Source organism: Diadema antillarum, unplaced genomic scaffold (genome assembly GCF_040938485.1).
Source record: "Diadema antillarum isolate AM-2024a unplaced genomic scaffold, OU_Dant_1.0 seq00000209_RagTag, whole genome shotgun sequence".
NCBI lineage: Eukaryota > Metazoa > Echinodermata > Echinoidea > Diadematoida > Diadematidae > Diadema > Diadema antillarum.
In genome coordinates, this window is record NW_027271267.1 from 621,014 (window position 1) to 645,620 (window position 24,607).

At 38.9% G+C, this 24,607-nt stretch overlaps 1 protein-coding gene across 1 annotated transcript in view; it reads right to left on the reverse strand.

Moving 5' to 3' along the window:
• Positions 1–15,345: 15,345 nt before the first annotated feature.
• LOC139728990 (uncharacterized) overlaps positions 15,346–24,607 on the reverse strand; it is a 71,624-nt gene continuing 62,362 nt past the window's right edge. Inside the window, exons 9-15 of the mRNA XM_071639917.1 lie at positions 23,626–23,694; positions 22,838–22,914; positions 21,128–21,225; positions 19,297–19,494; positions 17,996–18,133; positions 16,635–16,804; positions 15,346–16,050 (exon numbers count right to left, since the gene is read on the reverse strand). Of these exons, the coding sequence (XP_071496018.1) occupies positions 15,346–16,050; positions 16,635–16,804; positions 17,996–18,133; positions 19,297–19,494; positions 21,128–21,225; positions 22,838–22,914; positions 23,626–23,694 (1,455 nt within the window). The remainder of the gene's footprint in view (positions 16,051–16,634; positions 16,805–17,995; positions 18,134–19,296; positions 19,495–21,127; positions 21,226–22,837; positions 22,915–23,625; positions 23,695–24,607) is intronic.

Consider the following 24,607-nt stretch of genomic DNA (forward strand, 5'->3'; position numbering starts at 1 on the left):
CCCTATGCCATTACCCCCCCCCCCCTTTTTTTTTCAATTAACATACAATGTACTATGTACAAAACGTAAGTAGACAAGACTATAGAATGTAGCAAGATGTGTTCACATTTTTGTGCATCCCTTTTGATAACTCTACTTTGTATGTGGATTGTCTTTTAATGCAGGAAAAAAAAATTGACATGATATCCAGTTGTAGAATCTCCACTGTATGATAGAAATGCTGAATTGTAATTGAACTGTTTGATACCATGAGACACCATATGGACAGATAACATTGATTCACTCTATGAATGTCTGCAGTTTCAAGAATGTTTGTGACATCTAATTTCATTTCCTATTTGCAGTTCCATAATTCACATCTCCCCTTACACTAATCAATGTCCATATTGTGTTTGAATGTTTGCTTTAAAAAAAAAAGCCATTGATATTTTACGTCAATATTGACTGCACAAATACGTGCCTAGTCTGAAAAGAATATTCCGTGACTGCATTCCGCTTTTACAAAAACCATCACACACTAATGATGGTTACTGTGATGGCAGAACATCCTTGACATGCTAAGTGTGGAAATCCACTGGGGAGAGTGACCCTGTTTAACCCTTGAAATACTATGGAACATGTTCAATATAAAACTCTCTTCAAAATCACACATGAACACTGCGGGGGATGTAGAGAACTTCTTTTTTTGGGGGGGAGGGGTTTCAGGTAGGGAGCAAAAACGTAGTAATCTAGTTGGTTGGGTATTAGGATTAGTGTCAATGGCAGAAAGAAAATAATTTTGGGTCCCTGCACTGTACAATGTATATTAAATGTACAACTTGAACTGTACCTCTTGGTTATATTATATGGTATAAAGATTCAACATGTGGTGTTTTTGTGCACAAACAGAATGTTTTGTTTTTCATAGTGGCATGTCATCCCCAAATATTATTTGAGAAGAGTCTGCAAAAGAACTTACACGAGATATTAAACAAATTTCAAGCTGTGGATACCCTTGCAATTTAATGCCTCAGTGGTCTTGGATAGAGCAGAAAGAGTGTGTCATTGTGACAAGACTTACTATCGTGAATGCTGCAAAGGTATCAAAATTATATCCATGACCGAAAGATCGGTCTGTATCTGGTCATCGGGGATATATTCCACGGAGACTACGTCTGGCTTCATGGAATTCCCTCCTATACAGACCAAAGGCTGTCCTCCTGCCTCCTGTAGGGCTGCTCTGCCCGCTGTCATACGCGGACCAAACATTATCATTACCCCATTCTCACACAGCTTATTTCTACATTCAACAAGTTTGACATGACATGACATATTATGCAGCAATATTTAGGGCAACTTTCCCACATTGTGCAATCGAAATGCTCACAGTAACTACATTTGAACGTAGAAATTTGTATCTATATCGGCGATAACGCAACAAGTCACCACTTAATTTTGTACATGAGCCGTGCTCTAATTGGCCTATGGGACGATGCCCATTGCACATACATCACATGTACTGCATGGCTATTACGGATTCATATGTTGCAGAGCTGTTATGATTGGTATTGCATCGACGGGCTGGTAGAAGTGTGTTTTCCAATGAAATTTTCACCCATATCTTGGATATTTCAAAACGGCTGGTGAGTGCATTGTATTCCTGAGATGTTGATTTACTATATTTTAAATTTGCGATCTAGGACTGTGAATTAAATGCAATCAAGGGAGGAGAGGTATCTCACCCAATTCTCCATAAGGACAGTGGTTAAAAGTCCCCCTATAGCAACATGCATGACATGCTTCCGTCTGTCTACGGAGGAGAGCCATAAATGTCAAAAAATGATTTTTTTAAAAAACTCCTCCGGACAGACAGATTTTTTTTTCTGTCTAATTACATCCATACCAATTTGTGGTAACAATATTCTTTAGCCTGTTGGGGATTCCCAGCACTTGACAATTGTAAGCATGTGACATTCATGTATTATAACATGGGTTCAAGAATGTAGCCAATAGGAAGCGCTGAAATGAGTCACGTGTGCTTTGGTTACTCAGTCCCATTGCACTGCGTGTTAAATCCTATTGCCGATCGTCTGTGCGCGTGGCGGCTCCTTTGAATTGCATGCATACGCGCTGTCAATCCTGTAAACAACTTCTAGTTCGGGCTGCCGGCCGCCGGCCTTTCTTCCCTGGTGCATAACATGTGTGGCGTACGTACACTCTTATACGTACAGTACAGTAGACCAAGCGTTGTGGGACCGGACGCGTACATGGAGTCACTTTGAAGGGCAAATCCAACGATTTAGCAGGTTAATTCTCACGCCGTTTTCAAAGTATGTTGTCTAGTAGGCCTATATGAGGAGTCTATCCAAGTCTTTAAAGTAAAGGGTGCATATTCTATGTAAAATAAGTAAGTTTTCATGCGGAAACTTAAGTGTCCGGAAACCCAACCCCCCATCATACTTATATGTGCGGGATTTCCAAGTGCGACGTGCGTAAATGTTTGGGACGAACATTTTCGGACGTCTTGACCCACAAAGGTACGTGAAAAACGCTGAAAAATGCTGTTAGTTTTCGAACAAATGATGCACAGGATTATTTCGTGGCGTTAGTAGAGGCGTAGCTCACTCTCGGGTATTTACAATGTAGTGTAACATGCACTCGGCTTCGCCTCGTGCATGTTTCACAATTTTAAATACTCTCGAGTGCACTATACGCCTTCACTAATGCACTCTATCCTGTGCATCATTTGTATACTATAACATAGAGTAAAATACCCTATATTATGCGGCAGGGTGCACATTTCTGGCAGGGGCACTTTCATTCATCAATAAAACAGGTAATAAACAACATGTGCGCTTAGTCCCACTTTAGAATATGGTACAAGCAGGAGTTACTCTCAAGTGTTATGGGAAGTCACACCTGATTGGGCCTTTTCATCAATGAATGAAATGGCCCTTGCCGCAAATAGACACCCTGTACAAAGCCTGCCGCAAACAGGGTATTTTACTCATTGAAGGGATTTTTAATTTTGACGACTGCTGCGACTTGAAAGTGTGTGTGTGTGTGTGTGTGTGTATATGTGTGCAGATTCCACGGCATCTTTCGTCCTTCATTCTCTCCTTTTCTTCCTGTGTTCTTTCTTTTCTTTCTCCCTTTTATTCTCCGAAAGACTTCATAATGGCCCTCGACTAATTCAACCATAAATACAACCCTTACCTAACCCTAACCCGAAACCTAACCAAACCTTGCTTGCTAATGCATGGATGCACGCACACTGGTGGGGCCGATTTCACAATTTTGCCCTGTAGTCACTGGGCGATTACCTTGGTACAAGTTTGGTGCTAGTGCTAGCTCCCAAACAACTGCCTTAAATCGAGCTCCAACACCAACAATCAGATTCATGAAGTGATACCGATCAAAATTATCGATTGCATGACAAAAAAAGTGATTATGCGTGATTCCAGTCAAATAGTAAAAGCTGTAGCATTGACTGCTTTAATAGTTGAGCGATTAAAATGCCACAAAATTTGTCCCTTCTTTAAAACACAACTAGGGTCTAACTTAATTTTGCTCCCAGGCCCAGGCTCAGATTTGATGTAGCCATGTCTAACATACAGTGTTTGAGTACATTTCATGGGCGACCACTGTATTAGCACAAACTTTGCACGTAAAAAGTGCATAATATCTGTCTTCTATGGAAGTGAATGTGGGTCTCTTACCTAAAAAGGGCAAAATGCTAACACCAGCACTGAACTTAAAGTTGAAATAACAAAGATGACAATCCCTAGGCCTATAGTAAATATAGTAATGCTGAGATTTGTTAGTTAGCACTGCCACTACTGCACTAACGGTTAGCACTAGCACAAAACTTGAAATCCCCCACGGGGCCACTGTAGTCTGTAGAGACAAGTATACACATTAGAATCTAAGTCCATATTGTGAGGTTCTACTAGTAAATTACTGGTCTACCCCTTGTGATTTATGAACGTAGATACCTACACTACAGGCTACATTATATTAATTAGTTATGAACACAGGCGCAGGCAGGCACTGGTCAGCAAGAAATATGGGGCTCTATCTAACGTTAGTGTCGTTAGATGTAACGTTACATTTGAAACACAAATGATTCTACTCACCATTCACACACCAAACATCACCATAAATTTAACAGAATAACACATGTGGTGTCACGCTGAGATACGAAGCGCATTGTTGCCACAAATGCACAATTCACTACTCAGTATTTTGTTGTTCACGTTCTTCCCCCGAGATCCACCAATACGCATGCGAAATTAGTCATCTTTGCTTTTCATTCAAAGTTCCTGCAAAGGTACTGTATACTAGAGTAATGGGGAGTAGGAACTCCTACACTAAAATTCACTCCACTCACTCACGTCACCTACCGGCCGCCGATCGACGATAGATAGCCCTCAGCCGCAGCGTAGCTGACCCGTATCCGGCCACCCGGCTAAAACATCTCGCTAACGAGTTTAATACAACACTAACGTTACTAGTATTACTAGTACACTGTACGTACATTTGTTGATGGATTGAGTGGTACAAGCACTTGTTTTCTTCTTCTGCTTTCGTACAGGTTGTACACATCACAACCTTCGCTCGTTTCTTCTCTTGACTACCACAGAACTTTCATGATGTTTTCAAAAGACAAGGGGAAAGAGTACTACTAGTATAGTACCGGGGTTTCTCACCTGCGGGCGCCAAGACAAGGGGGGCTACATGCACGCACTAGGGCTAGGCTGAGCGGATACGTACGTGCATACGATGATGATGGAATGACCCTACGCTACTACAGTACTTTGATCGAGCTGTATGTTCGTACTAGCCTTCATCTCAGGCTTTCATCATGTATACAATAGTATGTTACTACACGGTGAGCAGTGGTATTGCAGTTAAAATCTGTCTATAGCGACCACTGTCCATAGCGACCACCTGCCGTATGCGACCACTAAAACACAACCCCCATGAGAAAAGCCACTAACCAAACGCCCCTGTCTATAGCGGCCACCTGTCTACAATGGCCACTTTTTTTCATCTGCCTTGGGTGACAGGTCTGTATAGGCATATAAATGCCTTATAAGTAGTCCAGTTGTCCAGATCCCTGGGAGGTGGAAAGAGACTTCCACCTCCTTGACCTTTTTTTTTTTTTACTCTAAAGAGATCCAACATAAGTTACAACATTCAAAACTTTGATCTATCATGAAGAGGTCTGCCCATGTACTTGGGATCCTCATTGTACAGTCTGGTTACATTCACCTGTAGGGTCCTATTTCTGGCTCATTTTTTTTCTTCTCAAGAATAGGTTTACAATGCTATTATTGCTATCTTGTTTAGTTCAAACTCTATTTATTTATTTAATAATTCATCTATCTACTTATTTATGTATTCATCATTCCTTACTTCATTCATTCATTCATTCATTCATTCATTCATTTCTTCCTTCATTCCTTCCTTCCTTCCTTCATTCCTTCATTCCTTCATTCCTTCATTCATTCATTCATTCATTCATTCATTCATACAGTTTTATTTAAGCAGTGAACAGGGTTGTCGTATTCAAGGCCCAAGGGCCTGCTTTTCAAGTGAGCATACAATACAATATGTATCATACAATTTACACGATGCAAAGTAGTATAGTCTGAACTAAAATGTGAGGATTAGGTACTCCCAAAAGGCAATTCAAAAGCAATAAAGGAAAAAAGAGAACGCAAAAATTAATTAAAGTAATCAGCTAGATAAAGTGCAAGCCTCTATCACAGCCTCTGAGAAACAAATTGTCCATGACTCATACCACAGTGGACCTATTCTGAAAATTTGATGAAGATCTGTTCATAACTTTTCCAATGTCATTGCTAACTAACAGAAAAGAAAATAGCAGCATACACATAACATCCTTGGTGGAGGTAATGAATCGTCCTCCTGAGGAACAACATAAATCTGCCCCCTTTCATCTTTTTTGTTTATTTCTTTTATTTAAAAAGAAATTAAAGGGGGTGCGCAACTGGTAACCCCCCCCCCCCCAATCCACCACTGTCTATCAACTGGAAGTGGCGACGTGAACAATGATATGATGCACAAAGTGTACTGAGAAGAGATACACAAGAATGATTGAAAAATGCAGCAACTGATTGTCAAACTGTTGTATGAGAACAATATTCTTCTCTGGACCTTATCTGCTGCACTAACTTTCTTTAAACAGGGAGGTGGACTATAGCTCCCTGGTTTCATAGCATGAATTGCTTTCCTTTTCATTTCTTAAAATCATGGTAATAACAACAGCAATTTTTAAAGATCCCTTTTTTTTTTCAAATTTGGGGGATTTTTACCAAAACCTTGCTTATACTTCAAGAGACAGACCAGAAAAAACAAACAAACCAAACACCACACACACACACACACACACACACACACACACACACACACACAAGAAAAGTTATGTAACTGGGGCATAGAGTATACTTTGTATGAAGGATATACATGTATTATAGAATTTTGAAATCTTGTACATATATATATATATAAACATGTTGAGATTTCACGTATTGGCTCCATGAAGAAAAGAAACAAACTGGTAATGCATTTTTGGCCAATAAAGCATGAGTTTATTCGACTCAAATTTTCGGCGTCCTACGCCTTCTTCAGGACAAGACTCCTGAAGAAGGCGTAGGACGCCGAAAATTTGAGTCGAATAACCTCATGCTTTATTGGCCACAAAAGCATTACCAGTCTGTTTCTTCATTATATACATAATAAACATATATATCAGAAAATACTCCCTCTCACAAATATAGTATTCAAATTTGTACTTCATGAAAAGAAGAGATTACGAGAAACATGGATTTGCAGTCATTCATATTCATAGTTGATACGTATGCAGTATTTATTTGGTGTTATTTTTGAAACATTCATCAGTATGCTCAAATAGCACTTGATACACAAAAAGAGTTAACAGATATATCAGTAATAACGACAATTAAACACAAAATAATATCAACATTATAATTGCTACCATTGGGGGAAAGGTGTAAAAAATGATACTTGGAAACAATACTTTAAAACAATACAAATACAAAAAAAAGATAGATTACATGAATATTAAAATGATTTGGTTAAAGCATAAACAAAGTCTTCAGATACATTACCTGAAGAGAAAAAAAAAAATGGTGATGACAGACGAATATCTGTCATCATACATGAGCTGTTTGGGACATTTATGTATGAAAGTTGTGCATATATTTCATGTTTCCACGACCTTCTCTTTCAAGCTGATTTCTCATCATCAATATGACCATCTCAAATCTGCGGCCATGCCTCAAATAAGCCTATACTTCCTGGATTGTAATATCCACACAGCGAATAATATCAAACAAAAATGCACGAATTTTCCATGAATTTTCCAGTCACATGATAACAGAAAAGTTAAAATCTTTCCTTCCATTGGCACTAATGATTTGCCAATTAAATTTCGACATTAAAATGTATTTTTGGACAATTTCAGTGAAAATCTCTCGCAAACATCTCACCCCATATCTGCTTTTTGTAAGGACAGACTTCATACTTCATATCATCAGAAAATAATACAAATGTGTACATGTTAGCACCAGCACTCCTGTGCAAAAACAAATAAAAAACATAAAAATATGAACACAACAACAATGTGCACTCCATTTAAGTGTGGAGGACTTCTCACCTACACAGAACTCGTTTGTAAATACGTTCCTTCAAATTTGTTATGCTAATCAATTTTCATTTGTCTTTTATGGTGGGGGGGGGGGGGGGGGTTGGTAAATCCGCAAACTTCTCAAATCACAGTTGGTGATTGTGGATCAAAGGTGTTTTGCAATGAAATTTTGCTCGAGTCTTAATACAAACTGCAATTCAAAACAGTTAACCTACTATGAGATGGAGCCTAGGTTGACCTTGCATTCATCTCGCCACATTGCATGGGTATATACAAACTCCTCCATGTGAGTACATCAAGGGCTACATGTTTGATTGTTCCTGAAACACAATTACAAACGAGTACTTACAAAAGTGTGAAACCCACCTTTGTTAAATGCATGGGGACAATGCACTACCGGTGATCGAGATAATGCATTCATCACGAGGGAACATCGGGTGGCATGAATAGTACCTGCTATAAATAGTCAAGGTGATATTTACATCAAAGCAATTTTCTCAGAACTTGGTGTAAATTCTTCACGTAATAAACATAATAATCAATCCCAAGGTCTTCGTTAAGTAAAGGCATTCATGAATGAAATAGCGATAGAACAATGACATTTCATATCATTGAAAACAAACTTACGGGGACAGTATAGACAAGAAAAAATCAGATTGTGACAATTTGCTCCCATGTACTGACACAAAAATTTCCAAAGGAGGGGACAATGTTCTCGGTCACAACAGAATAGTACTGCACTGTGAAAACATGGGGTGGAGGCTTGAGGTGTATATACGGGAGACATGTAGACTACTACAGAGGTGGAAATTTCCACATGTAATTTTTCCCACTCAGCCTGGTAATATGAGTTTAATTCTGTGTAATCAAATTTCAAAGTAGTATTACATACACTGTATTACAAGAAAAAAATTGCATGTTTTATTTTTCACGTCGGTTTCGTGTTAAATGCACAAAACTTTCCACTCTTTAAGTACATTAGCTCATGCCAAGGCATATACTGGTATCTTTAAGCAATAGAAATAAGGGTGTACATTTCCATTTTAAGAACATACGGTACACATTAATCATGGAAACAGACTCCTTGCTATTTTGGCTGGTCGAGAAATCATCCCCATGTCCGTTCTAACTTTTCTTTAAAGTCACAGGAAGTGTTGACTTACATTTACGGAAAATAACACATTCCTTTCACTAACAAATACAATCAAGGACAGAGAACATTAAAAAATTGACAAAATACATATTTGCATAGCAGGAAATGCAAGTCTCTTCTTAATGTCTGAGTTCGCTTCTTAAGTAGTACATACCTGAGAGTATCATATAAAAAGATGTTTTAAATATTCCTACATAAAATATACTCCCCTTATTACAATCTGTAAAATGCTGAGATGGTAAAAGTGTTTCATATTCATGCTATAAATACTTATTAGAAAAATGAAAATGAAAAATAAAAAATAATGTAAAAATGAGCTGACAATGTGACATACCATCACAAATACAAAATTGAAATTGAAATAAAAACAGCACCCAGCGAATCACAGAGATGCATCAGAGGATGTTGTATCATTTCATTCAAAGACTCTTTCACATCTGATTTCCTGACAAAGCAGTCTGCGACTACACCTGCAAAACACTACCCAACAGTGGACGCACCAGTACGTCCACTGCGGAATTCAACCATAGAACTATGTCCCGGCGTGGCATAGTTCACTTCAGTGGGCGGAGTTTATGTATGCCAGAGTCCTCATAGTTTGCCAGTAAAAATTGTCCCCAGGCGTGAGCAGATATTGTACACTAAAGGTGATTCTAAAATGACTGCTTACGGCAGTACCGGGTATGCATTGGACAGTGTACTAGCTTTGCCTGCGACTCACCTACTCTGTATTAGACTAAGGGAAACAACCAGAATGAATGCAAAGAAAGAAAAATAAATTACTTGTGTTTGATAGCATGATGAATATGTAAGAGAAACTCTGACTGCATTGATACTTAGATGCCATGTAAACAAACCACAGTTCCATTTGAGTAAATAAAATTGAATTTGCTTTTGATTTGATAAAATTAAAAATTTGAGTCACAATTGACATTGTAGAGTTTTGTAGACCTCACAGACATGGCACGATGTGAACCCCTTCAGCCTTTAAGACCAACTGTGCCCATCAACGACAATATCAAAGTATGCTGTTTAACAGACACTCCTTTGGTGACTTTGACGAATGAAGGTAACCCTATGCAGGGACAGCAACAAATTTGGTCTAACCTTTTCAGGATCGCCATCTAAGAACACCACTGATAATGTACATAAACAGGTTGCCATCAGTAATGTCAAGGTTAACAACCAGGGCCCCATTTCATAAAAGATGTTAGGATGACAACTCTTGCTGGAATGACAACTTTCCACAGCAAACAGCCAATCAGGAAGCTGTATTCTTGTCGTTACCATGACAATAGTCATTCCAGCAAAGAGTTGTCATCAAATAAACTCTTTATGAAATGGGGCCCAGGATGTGCAGTTTAACACAACTACACTTTACAATCTTTCTGGAAAAAAAGAAAGAAGAAAAAGCAGAAAATGTGGCTCTCCCTCACACACCATTCACACTGATGCACAAGTTTGTCATATCTGAGGGACGCTCTGCAGTAAAATAGCAATATGCCACACTTGAACTCACTCTGGACCCTATACTGGCCATAAGAAGTGGAGGAGACTTTTTTGAATTTCATTTCAATATTTCTGACTAGTGAAGGATTCTTCCACTTGTCCAAGACTAAGTTGTTCTATGCAAGTTTCACTCTTCAGTGAAGAAGAGAACTTTGTCTCATTTCAACCCCTTGACATTTTTCTAGGCAACAATGGGCCTCGTTTCATTTCTGATTTACACAGCCTCTGTTATCATTTGCATACAAGAGATGATGCTACCTGAAGAGAAAGTTGTGCTTCAAATAAGTTCTTTTTGATTTATGCCACCTGCTACATGTACCTCCCCTTGTCTAACAGTTCTAAGACATCCAAACAGATTTAGCCAATTGATTACAGTAAAACCAGAAATTTTAGCAAGCATGAAATTTTTCATGAATTTTGTGAGGAGGCAAGATTCACGAGAGTAAAATGCACACAAAAGTTCTTGTCCACACAATGCATTTGAATGCCAGAGGCAATTCACAAAAATTTCATGCCGTGAAAAAGGCCAACGGCTCCAATTTGAAAAAGTTTCATGCCAGGAATGTTTCTGGTTTTACAGTAGGGGCCTATGCAATTTTGGGACCCACTCCCTCTCAACCTTCAGGACGAATACAGACGTCTCTGTTCTAAGAGAGTAACAAGGAAGAGATTTAGTTGTTTTGAGATGGTCTTGAGATTCTCTGTAAAGATAAGTATAGGCAATGCATAATGGGTGACAACCATATACATGCATATATACATTCATGTTTTACCCGCGCCAGAGGAGCGCTCAAACACTCCTGAAGTGTACCGTACCGTACTGTACCGAGCCAAAAGTGAACCACTTCCCGATGTGCTCCAAAAGCGTACCAAAGCGTACCAAAAGTTTGTTGTAAAGCATGCGCGTATCATGCGCATACATCACAATGCAAAGACATAATTCTCTTTGTTCGGGACAGCTGTAAGTAGTTCAAGCGCCAGGTGAATGACATTCTTGCTACAAACAAGCGTGACATTTTCTAAAAATAACTCGTGAGGTACGCTTTCTCCACAGAGCGCTCGAACGCTCCAAAACTGGCACAGTTCGGTACGGTACGCTTTGGTTTAGTTCGCTTTGGTTCACTTTCAAGCGCTCAAACGCACCCTTAGATATGACAATTAAGATTTTGATTAACATTACAAAAGAGGAATAATTATTTCATCATAGCTGCAAAGGCTTCATTGTCTTAGGCTATACCTGATCCCCTTTAATGCAACCTAGGATGGCTAGGTTAGAGGGAAATACTTTGACACATTACGAGGTAATGCTAAAATTGCCAGCATATGTAGTACATTTTAAAGCTAGCCTGACATTATAAAAAAAAGGCCAAGATTATTGGCTTGAACTTGTTGAAAGATACAATATTACTTGTATATCAAAGTTTTACCCTTGGGAAAGTTTAAGAACAGTCTTCTATCTACTAGCACACTATGCGGGTACATAGCATACTCTGGACATACTCTTAATATGATCAAATACCATTATGATGTTTAAATGGATATTTGTACTCATTCAAAATGTTAGATGATTTGATGTACTTCTGAAATTCTTAACACTTTGTATATTGTGGGTTAAAGAAAAGCCCACTTTTACTCTTTTTAACAGTGAATACTCTGGGTAGCCACACTATGCACATCAGAACAAATGACTGACATAAGCTTTCGACAGAAGAACTAAACACACTGGGACATGTTACTACATGCCACAATTTTCAGTGCATTGTTTACAGTCAGTAGCAAATCCCCGTTGGATTTTGAAGCACTTGAGTTTGCCAGCCTTCTTTCAAAAATGCAGCCCCAAAGTAAACATATCTAATTAGCTTCATCAAAAGTCTGCAATTTACCTTACATTAATTTCATTCACAGAGCTAAAGAAACATCATGAATGAAGTGGGTTCATGTAACAGGAAAACAGAAGAGTGTTAAACGGTTTTTACAGCACGGCCAAGAAAGAGTAGTTCAAAAAGGCCATCATATTTTTGGGTCATACTGTAAAATGGATACAGAAAGAAAGAACTGACATTCTCTCCATCGCCCAACCACCAAAAGAAAATCACAGGTTGTGAAGTATAATTCAAAGCACCAATAAGGCCAAATCTGAAGGTAAATTTGCACAAAAAAGAAACCCTCCAAAGATCACAAACTTAACTCATGCAGCACAGAATGCTAGAACAAATGGAAGTAAGATGGACCTTGCAACTTAAAGGGGCTGTACAGTACTGGTTGAGGTAGGGATTCATGTTTTGAACATTCCTAGGTAAGATAATGAAAAGCCTCTTATGAAATATGAAAGAGCATGTAATTCTAAGAAGGATTCAACGTTTATTTGATGAAAATTGGTTTTCAAATGGCTGAGATATCCAAAAAAGTGCTAATAATAAAAGGCGACATGCCACAACTTTAATAGGATCTCTTTCTTTCACCTTGTTTTTGGATATCTCTTATTCAATGATTTTCATTGAATAAACTATTGATACCCCTTAGAACTGCATGCTCTTTGAGATCTCATAGCGTGGTTTCTGAATATCTCTCAAAACGTTAAAAGCTAAATCTTCACCTCGACCAGAACTGTACACACCCTTTAACTATTAAAAGGACTCATAGTTCTGAATCAATTGATATAGCATCTGCTTATGAAATATGTAAATAAACATAAGGGAAAAGAAATGACTTTAGACAGTGCAAGGTCTTTGCATCATGATATTGACACACTAAACACTAGAGCTAATCTTCTGAAAGCAACTATGTGCACCATAGAATGGGGTATGTCAATATCTGTTCCAGCTGTTTGCATCTCTCTTCAAATTTTGAAGGCAAAGGAATAAGTTTTGATAGGTGAAATCTGATTATTCTTTTGTCTGTGATATCAAGGGCATTCCTTTGGAAGACTAACTTGAATTGCATGATTCATGTTTAATATAAGCTCCCCTCGTTTATTGCCGAGAATAAAAAAAAAAGGGACAAATCCATACAAAGGAAAGGAGAACATGAAAACTACAGTTATGGAAAACAAACAGGGCATACCTACAAAGTGTGCCCTTTGATTGTTTGTTTTCTTGGTATATTCCCTGCAAAAACTTGACTTCTCTTGCATTTCACTGTAAAATTTGTGACTGACCAGTTTGATAATCTGAAAAATTAAAATTTGATGTGCATGAATGCAATCTTCAGAGAAGCTAGAGCAAACTCAAACCTGCACCTGATGCACCTGACTGCACTTTATGGCTTGTAATTAGACATTGGATCTTCAAATGAAACCAGTCACACATAAATACTGACATTAACAGCAACCATACCAATTATATTTCACTGTCAAGTACATGGTAAAATCCTGATATATTTCTGAATGAATTTTGCCACATCTCCACACTAGTGCAGGATATGCCAACATCATGTCTCTTCTGATATTAAGAACCCACGCCCAGATTTTGTTTTACTGATCCTCATGATACTAATTAGATTGAATACCTGAATTCACATAAATTTCTCAGCCATAAGCCATCGGCTCTTCACAACTCACAACATAATTAAAGGCATCTTTACAAAAGTGAAACACGTTCCACTCTTTAGATATTCTAATTTCTCCCATTCTCGTAGCACTTTGAATATGCTCTCACACTATGAATTTGTGGTCATGAACACAGACCAACAAAACATACTACAAAGGATCACTGAACATGTAGAACATACAGTATGCTACGTCATTTTAGTATAAAATCACCTTTTAACAGAATTCACAGAGTGAAGACCTTGAGGTACCAGCTCGTTGTAAGTATTTGTATATTTTTACATTACAATCTTTGGTCTTTGACATTTGAAATATCTTGAGAGTGGCAAGGCCCCACATATTGTGCATGTAAGACTATATATGAAAGCATTTTAAATGGACAATGTATCACCATGGTTGGTGTAACCACATTGTCTGAATATTGACATGATGATACTGTACCTACTGTATATGCCATATATTTAACGAGGCTAATTTTCAGGAATCCGAACTTCCCGACAATTTCGCAAGTGGTAAAATTCACGATCGTGGAGTGCAGCAATAGATGGAGAAATGTACATGCTCACATTGCATTCATGTCAGGATCAGAGTTCACATTTTCACGCGTTGCTAAATTTGCGAATAGCACCCGACTCACAAAATTCACAAAAATAAAAAACCTGCGAATATATGGCATATACAGTATATCATACAGGCGCAAAAGTGAAATCGCATTGTCATATACAACATCCACACTGACAATTCACAAATTGTACCAACAAAAAAAAAAAGTTCAGTCAAAACAACAAATGAATATAAAAAGCCCCCAAGCAAGCCATGTTTGATCAACACTGTCTCCTTTTTGAGTCATTTCGATTCAGTTGTGCTGTTCAAGAAGGTATTCATATTTGTTATCATTAATTTGTGTTTTCATAAATCATAATAATTAGCACAGAAACATATAACAATAACATACACTCATATCACATATGCACTATCTACCCATGTACAGAATTTTGTAACATGCTGTTTACCTAATTACTCTCATTATTGTCCAAACTTTGCATCTTCCTACCAACACTGTTTCTCGAGCTTGCAAATGAATACTTGACATTTAATTTTCGACGAGTTCATACATAGAGTTGAGGTTGTACATTGATTGGCATTCAAAGCACATGAAATGTGAGTTAAAAAAAACACAAAGATGACTTGCTTAGTTGACAGACCCTGTCTTTAAAAAAAAATTGTAAGATAATACTTCGTTCAGACTGCTTTTTACAATATCTGAAAATGTTCTTTCAGCATATCTTGCAGTAGATACACAAAACTTATTATTGCATTGCTTGTCGAAACAGCCTCATTCTTTGATTATCCGAATCTCCATGCAGCAAAGTGTGGACATCAAGAGGTGGTCAACACATCTTGTCTTGTTATTGTTGTTGCTACCACTATTCCGTCAGGTGTGTGATCTGTCGCCCACTCTCAGTGGCTAGCGATTGGAACTTTAGCACCCGGTGAAAGATTTGGGGCAGAGTACGAGACGGACTCCTCACGGGACACCGTACTGACACTCGCGCCGAGCAAGAGCATCTGCTCGCTAGCGTTCATTTTGGACGGCAGCGTCTGGCACTTGACCCTCCCGTCGCTGGCCGCGTCAAAGCTCAACCGCGCGTCGAACGGGGCATTGTCGACCACGTCCCCGAGGTCGTTCAGGGTCGAGAGCGTCTGGTGCTTCGAGAGTTGCCCGTGCGAGAGGCCAATCGAGTACACGCTCGGGGCGTTCAGCATGGAGCACGAGTTGGCGTTGAGGCGGTCCACCACCGAGCTGTGCATGTCGGAGTCTATCGAGCTGTGGCTGACGAGAGTCGTCAGGGAGTTGTTGAGGTCCTCATGGTAGCTCTTTTCGTGCACAGAGCCTGAGCCGCGGCTGCTGGACGTGCGGCTGAGGTCATTGCTGTCCAGTGAATGGTCCTCCTGATTCGCATTGCTCAGCTGTTCCTTCTGCTGCTGCTGTTGCATTATGAGAAGGGAGGGGTCGTTGCACAGAGCGCTGAGCAATGGCGCTGTCACGTCCTTATCGGCAATCTCGGCACGTATCTTTCGCGTGTCTATGAGATGAGGGTTTGAGGATGAACTGAGTTTTCTGTGATACCGCTGCTCGTCTTCATCATCGTCTTCATCTTCAGCCTATGAATGATTGGTTTAAAAAATCAAATAAAAAAGTGAAGTGTTTGAAATCTGACACAACAGGAGAAAGATATACATCTTACAATCAAAGGTGATTGGTGAGCAGAGAAAAAAAAAACTTTTCTTTTTTTTCCATACATCACAATACAGAGATTTGTTATGTAATGCATGTATTTGTAAGCTTTACACAGAAAGGAAACTTGCTTTGGGACAAAATTCTTATTGAAATTTTCTTACTGCGCATCACTTACATTATCATATTCATACACTGAATTAATCAAATTATAAAGAACATTAAAGTCATTTACACATACAAATTGTACTTATGACTATGCTGGTCACTTTTTATTGAAAAGACAACATTTAGCATTCCTTTTTTTTTTCTTTCCTTTTTTTTTTCTTCAAAATCCATTTCAGCACAGCAACCAAGAGAAGGAATTATCTGTTATCAAACATTCAAGATAACAGCTTTGCCCCCTCTATCTTTAGATAAAAACCATCTCAGAGGCAAAAATGACACCGAAAGCTATAACTGTCCGGCAATTTTTCCTCTCACTGACTTCGCAAGAGGACTCTACACCGACCTCATCATCGGAGGCCCACTCCGATTCGCTGGGGACTGCGATGATCTCCGAGTGCAGCTGGTGAGCGGGCATCCTCCCCGGCTCACTGGAGGAAGAAGAGTGAGTTGCATGGTGCTCCCTGTGGCTGGAGGCATCGGACATGGCTGCAGAGTGGCGGTTGGATGCACAGTCTGTGGATGCAGACCATCGGAAACAAGTATAGGAGACCAGAATGATGACAATAATGAAAATGATCACAACCATCACCACTATCACTATCATCATCATCATCACCATTATCACAACCATCACCACTATCACCATCATCATTATCACAACCATCACCACTTTCACTATCATCATCATCATCACCATTATCACAACCATCACCACTATCACCATCATCATTATCACAACCATCACCACTTTCACTATCATCATCATCATCATCATCATCATCATCATCATCATTATTATCATCATTACTATCATCACCATTATCACAACCATCACCACTATCACCACCATCATCACCATCAATATCACAACCATCACCACTAAAACAATCATCACCATTATCAACATCACCATTACCATCACCATCACCATCACCATCACCATCACCATCACCATCACCATCACCATCACCATCACCATCACCATCACCATCACCATCACCATCACCATCACCATCACCATCACCATCCCCATCCCCATCCCCATCACCATCACCATCATCATCACCATCATCATCACCATCACCATCACCATAACCATCACCATCACCATCACCATCACCATCACCATCACCATCACCATCACCATCGTCATCACCATCGTCATCACCATCGTCATTATCATAAATATCCCTACCACTCCATTACTATCACAATTCTGATGATAATCATGAAAACATTTGGCAATGCTCTTCTTCAAATCTTGAATTTCCACTTAAAGGAAATCATGTCAGGGAATATCTCTCACACAAGGACGTGCATGTGCATGTTTTTCCAGCATTGGGACAATAATTTTCGCAGTGAATAAATACATGTTAGTAGTACCTCCAAGGCTGCAAATATTCAGACATTAAACTCGGGGAGATTTCAAAGGGCAGTCAGGAAGATACAAAGTGTGTTCAAGTATCTCAAGAGGTAAAGATAATTTCCCCAATTATGGAGGCTGTTTTAAAAACATTTCTCTTGTCAAAATATGTGTAGAGCTGTCCTAATTTTTGCTCTTTTGTTTGTTTTTGTTTTTTTCAGGGAGCCTCCAGCAGAATCAGGGAGGCTTGGCAGCTCTGTTGCTCTTGATTGTTAGCTTGATTCAAAGTCTTGGAGAAAACCTTACACAAGTGTGACCCATCTTGTGCCCACACTGCTTACCAGCTTGAAGTATATCCTCTCTGGACAAAGAGGGCAGTACAGACAGCTGGGGTTCTAGCTGCACGCCTGGACTGCAGAACATGCCGGAAGTGGAGGACTCCAGAGCTTTGGACGTGGAAGACAGGTCGTCATTCTCGGCTGCAATGGATGGTGGCAAGATCAAAAAAAAAGAAAAAAAGGTAACACTGAAGCCAAGAGAGGCTGTCTTCCTCCTTTAATGTACACACTTCCAATGATTACTGAATCTTATCTATTAGGTACTGTTGGCATCCAATTTCGACATGTACAAACTTCTACATGAACCATGTGAAATATAGATTCTGGGCTCAGTGGAAGACATGGGAACACCCAAACAATATCTTTGTGATTTAGATTTATCATAAGTGCGCAAATATCCTGCCACCTTGGGAGCTAAAATGTCTCAGATCATCTGTAGTTTCCTGCTCACTTTAGCAAAAAGACAAAGGGAAAATTTTTAATGCCCACAACTGTCAATCATACTATCTCATCATATAAATTTTTTCCCATAGTATAGATAATCTTTTGGCAGAATCCACAGCTGAAAACTGGTGTCAATCACTTTATTAACTTAATGTAACTATTTTTTTTTTTGCCAGTTATGCTTTAACAGAATTGTTTTAGTATCAGATGTTTCCTGAAATACCTTTCAATAAATAAACTGATACTTTCAAATGAACACTGGGAGTGTAATCATCACGATTTTTGATCTGAAATCAAATAAACCTCACACTAAAGAGATTGGCAGCAGCCAAACTTTAAAACACTATATCATAAGTCTGATTAGTGTCATTGTTTAACCCACTGAAGACGAATCCCAAGACTACTCAGGCAGGTGTCTATGGGAAATGGTGTTTCAGTCTGTCCTCAACGGGTTAACAACCTCTGGTGGATATTTACAGTATTCTATGGAGTGTCTGAGTATTACATGTTTATCCAAGCACTTCTGTAAATATTTTATACCATCCATCGTGTGATGGCTTTTATGTCATATAACATACCTTATGTATTCAATATTCTGCTATATTTTGTAGTTTGTATATTCTAGTTGTACTAACAGTAGTTCTTATACCCTGTACTCTGAAATGGTTTGACAGAAATGAAATGAGAAGACTTTCGCTTTCCTTATCATGTTAGACAACGGAAAAATGTCAACATGATAACGTCAAGCAGTCCATTCCTTCAATAACTTCAACCTTCCTCGACAAACAAACAACAAGACTCAATTAAAATAAAGGAAATGGGATGCTGCTGCATGCACCAAACGTTGTATGTACCTTCACTCAGAGTTTTCTCCATTGGTGGCCTCTCGTCCGACACGATGCCAGAGGTTGCCACGGAGCTGACATTGCTGATGACGGACAGCCGCTGCTCCACCTTCGTCGCCGACATCTCGCTGTACGACGTCGTCGTCATGGAGCTGTCCAGATCTGACCACGAGATGTCGCCGCTGATGTACGATTCCCTGTAGCGTTTCTTCTCTGCATGGATATTTTCAAAGAAAGCAGTGCAAATCTTACTCTCACGGCATTGGTCAATACACATCACATAAAAGTATACATCCTTGAGATGAAGTAAATAAACTGTAGTACAGACATCTGTAAACAGCTAACGAATGTCTGAGAGAGAGAGTTACATTATCACATGACTTACAGTCAAGGCTGCTAACTTCTGCATATCTGGAAATGCACTGTTACGCAGTTAAGAAAAATAAATATGTATATTTCAAACGCAAAAAAAAAATATATATATATTTTGGTCTAAAATGGGGAAGTTTCACATGCTATGCATGCTGAATCAAATATCGCAGAGAGCATAGTTTGCATTTACAAACATATTTTTGTCATTTTGTTATACAAAGAATCCACTAAATATTGTCAAAACAAACATATGGGCAGCTCTTTGTCACAATTCAGCATATAACTACAGGTAAAAAATAAAGTACTGGGTATGTAGCCTCTCAAGAATGAGGAATAAAGATTTCTGCCTGAAAGCGAGGAAGAAAACAGGAAAACCTGACATTTTTCTCCCTGCATAAAGGAAAGAGAATGCCTCAAAGCACATATTTTTTGCTTCTCACTAAAGATTCCATTAACGACCAGGGAGAGAAATCCAAGCTGGCAACTCTAACATAAGCACCAAGGCTCTCATTCTCTAACATCCCTCATGTCTTGAATGCCCTTCCAGCTCAAAGCCAAAGACTTGGATAATTTATGAGGTCAAGGAAGAGCCCTGCTTTGTTTTCACTTTTTTTTTTCACAGAAGTCAATTCCAAAAACACAAATAAGTTTGTCATGTTTTGAGTAATCTAAGACACCTCACCTGCAAGAGGGGTGCACAGGGTGTGAATTCTCCTCCATATCCTCCTCTCTCCCCTCCCCCCCCCCAAAAAAAAAAAAAAAATATATCACGTTTTTAGTAATCTAAGACATCTCCTCCTCAGGAGGGGTGCATAGGATGTGAATGACCCTCCCACTCCTTCCTCTTTCTCTCTCCCCCAACTCCTTCCCCCCCCCCAAAAAAAACATCCTAAATACACGCCTTTGTGTCCAATCAGTGAAACACATAAAAATCAATTCTCCCTATCACATATAAATGTACACATTTCTTCGCTAGTAGTCAAGTTCATACGCTGCCCATAGACTACATGCAAATGAATGAGGTGATCTCATGAACCCACACGCAACAAGCAGAGGACGAGCGGGGTCACATTTTAAGGTGTTTACTGATGCACTTTCGCTAATGCAGAGTTACTGTACAAGGCATGCACAGAATGTTTATGCTGTAATCACATATATTTTTTCCTTTTTTATCATAATTGAAATGTTGTCACATCACAAAAGAAACATATTTTCAGAGCTTACAGTTGACATTGCTTTTCCAATCACGTAACACTTGACAAAATCTACCAAACTACGGTAATTTGGAGATAGAGATCGTGCACGATGTTTTTCCAAGTACTCCCAAATAGAGTGTGCGCCGTGCACCAGCACAGCGCTGTCAACACATTATTACAGAAATTAAATAGTGCCGCCACTGTTTGAGTTTTTACATTTTAAATGCGATAGCAAGAATTCCCGAGGGATAAAGAAGAGAGACCAACAATGTGGCTACCTGATGCAGACTCCCTCTTCCTGGCTCGCTCCACCTGGGGTTGGGTCTGCATCTGGAATGTATGAGTTACCTTGCACAGCCTCAGGAGGTGCTTCGATCTGTGATCATACACAAATAGACAAGAGTTTTAGCTTAGTGTATTTGCATGTCTTTAACAGCATGTAAATCATCAGTTATGTGGACAAGACAGGACAATTCAAAACAAAACAAACTACAAAGACAATGAATGATAACAATATGAGTAAAGTGCAGTTGTTGTTAAGTGCTGATCTGTGATAAACAAAATGACAGTAGTTATTGGTAAATGCCGATCTGTAATACAAAAACAGACAATATTTGTGACCCGCTACAACAAAAGGATCCTAAAGTCGCTGACGGGTGAGCCGAGAAAATCGAGTTTGAAGTCAGATCATCAAAATGCGTCAAAACGTACGGATTTCTGTTTTTGACATAACTTTGTAGTCTAATGTATCATCTATCATCTGCTGAAATTTTGAAGCTAAATGATCAAAGGAAAGGCAAGAAATTAGCGTTTTCTTGGGCCATGATTTTCTGACTTTCCACAGAACAGAAATGTGTCCGAAGATTTGGATTTAGTGCCGCAGCTAGACTCCTCCCTTAGCAACGAGGGAGTGATCTCATTGGTCAGTGCATGGCATCCTGATTACTGATTGTTTGTGCGTAGACCGCCGGCGCTAAGCTTGAATGAACACTGCGGAGGTTGCTAGGAGCGTACCTTCTATTGTCAATTGGTGAAAACTGTCTTGCTTCCCCTTGATCATGGTAGCGTCGGAAGAAAAACTTTGAAGGCGGTTTTCTCGAAACGCTGGTTTCTTAAACCACTCAACATGCGCTAATAAAATCATCGATATCTCCGCAACCGCATACTTTTATGAGTCATGTTATATATGACATTAAAGTGGAAGAGTAAGGGAATAATGTCATGTCATTTTCAGAAAATTGTTTTCCCCCGACTTTCAGATCCTTTTGTTGCAGCTGGTCACATTTATTTGCAAATGCTGATCCATTATACACAGATTAACAACAGTTACTGGTAAATGCTGGTCTGTGATATACACACAGATAGCATCTATTGGTAAATGCTGATCCATGGTACACAAACAGAGTTCTCGTTATTGAGAACCTACCTATACCTCTTAATAGGAAATTCATCATTTTTTGTTCTTTTCATTTACCTAACTACATCGTAAATGCTTTACTGTTTTTGTTTTCTATTTCAAATTCAGTAAACACTGTGGAAATAAGAGAATGTCTGCCGTGAATTGAGAGCTACAATCCTTCACAGAGAGATGCCACATTTTAGATATTTCCACGATCTGACATTGCACACTTTTGTTTTATACAGTACATCCCATGAATTAATCTATGTAAGTACACACACACACACACACACACACACACACACACACACACACACACATATGCACACAGATACACACACACACATACATATACATATGCATACATACACACACATTTCTAAGTGCCATTGGAAGCCAAAGAAAATGGACGAAGCTCTACAACTCACCCTGGCAGAGGATTAGTATAGACGTACATTATGTGTGCTAGTCATAGGTCTTCCTCCTCACTCTTTAGGTTTTTTTTTTTGGGGGGGGGGAAGAAAAATGATGCCGGTGATTAACATGACGTCAGTAAAAGAGAAGCCTTACACTCCACTTTCAGACTTACTTTGCTTCCGTGCATGTGTAGTAGGTGATTTTCCTTCCGTCTGATACACCCTCCACCAGCAGTTCAAACTTCTTTTTCTGGAAGAGGAAAAATATGATATTTTTTCTTCAAAATTCATAGATAGTATGAAGCAGTGAACATCTCCATGAGGTGCTGGGTGTCATCTTTTTCATCATCATTGTCACTTATTCAGCATTTACAAAAGACAAGGTATGAACAAGAAAAGTAATACATACAAAAATGCAATATTCAAGCTGAATTTCAGTTTCGAAAAAAAAAATGTAATGGTTCCAGGGGTAGCTGATCAAAAGCTCACACCTGATTGAATAGTGGTATGGTAATACAAAAGCAATGTTTTAGGTAAGTCTTTAATGACACAGGACGGTCATAGCACCAATGAACACACACATTTTTGCACATGATCTGTAGCATTTAAATGAATACACCTGAAATTGACCTCTTTCTCAGTCAGACACATGGTTCTTTCAACATTGAAATTGTAATCCTGTTTCGATTGATATCACGCTCTAACCTTTTGGCATTCTAGGGCCCTGTTTTGTGAAGAGTTATAATCAATTATATAGTTGATTTCTATCATAAGTCTATGGCAGCCTGTGTGGTAAGGAAATTCATAATCAATTATATCTTTTGACAAAACGGGGCCCCGATATATGATAAAAACTTAAGCACTTGGAGACATTTTTCTTTTTCTTTTAAATTCTAACTTACACTGAGATCATAAAGATGCCAAATGTTGATAAAAATCTGATGGTTGTCACTGTACTCACCTGGAATATGAGTCTCTTGATGACACCCCAGGCATACTCACACAGAAGATATTTCCCGTCTGAACAATCCTGGTTATAAAACATGCGCAAACATAGATATTTGCATCGACGAGATAACACACCCACAAACACTTAAGAATGACAAATTCCTCAAATCTTCTCTGTCCTTCTTCATCAAGATTTAAGTGCAGTTGCAGTGAAGTCTTGCTTCAGAGTAAGTAATAAAGAATGCCTGAAATAAAGGAAATTGTGTGCTTATGCACTCGTCAAAACTGGCAATGTATCTCTCTTTTTTTTTCAACTCTTACTTTTATCTCCTAAGACAAAGCAGTACCAGGTCAAGTATCATACCTTGAATATCACACAATGTGGGGGGGGGGGGGGGGGGGAACAAAATGAATTACAAAATGTACCACAAGCATTGATAAACCTAACATTACACTTCCATCAGTTTCATTCATCCTTCCATAAAGTGCAAATACATTACTGAATTGGAGATACTTCATAGAAATTGGATTCCAAGATTTTTTTTTTTTGCACACACAAAATATATATATACATAAATTAAAATACATATTATCTTTTATATGCCTACATATTCGGTTTACCTGTGACAACAAATACATTACCCTCAACTCCCCCCCCCCCATTCTTCTCTTTACTGCAAAGACGGGTAAACTAATTCTGTCTCAGAACCTTTGAAGAGCAGACAGTGATGACTTAAACTGAACAGAGAGTGAACACAGGGGAGTAGAAACGGTTGAGCAGCATCAAAGATCACCCTCAAAAAACACCCTTCCCTTGTTTGGTTTCGGAAATTGCTAGCTGGCCATGACACTACCAAAAGGGTCAAAGAAAATAACGCAGGGAATTTTCTGTCTCATTTACCCCCACACCTTAGTTCCTCATTTTTCCCCGTTATTTACACCTCAGGAAAAGAAAAAGAAAAATCACTTGACGAATAACCGAATAGATGTAGCAT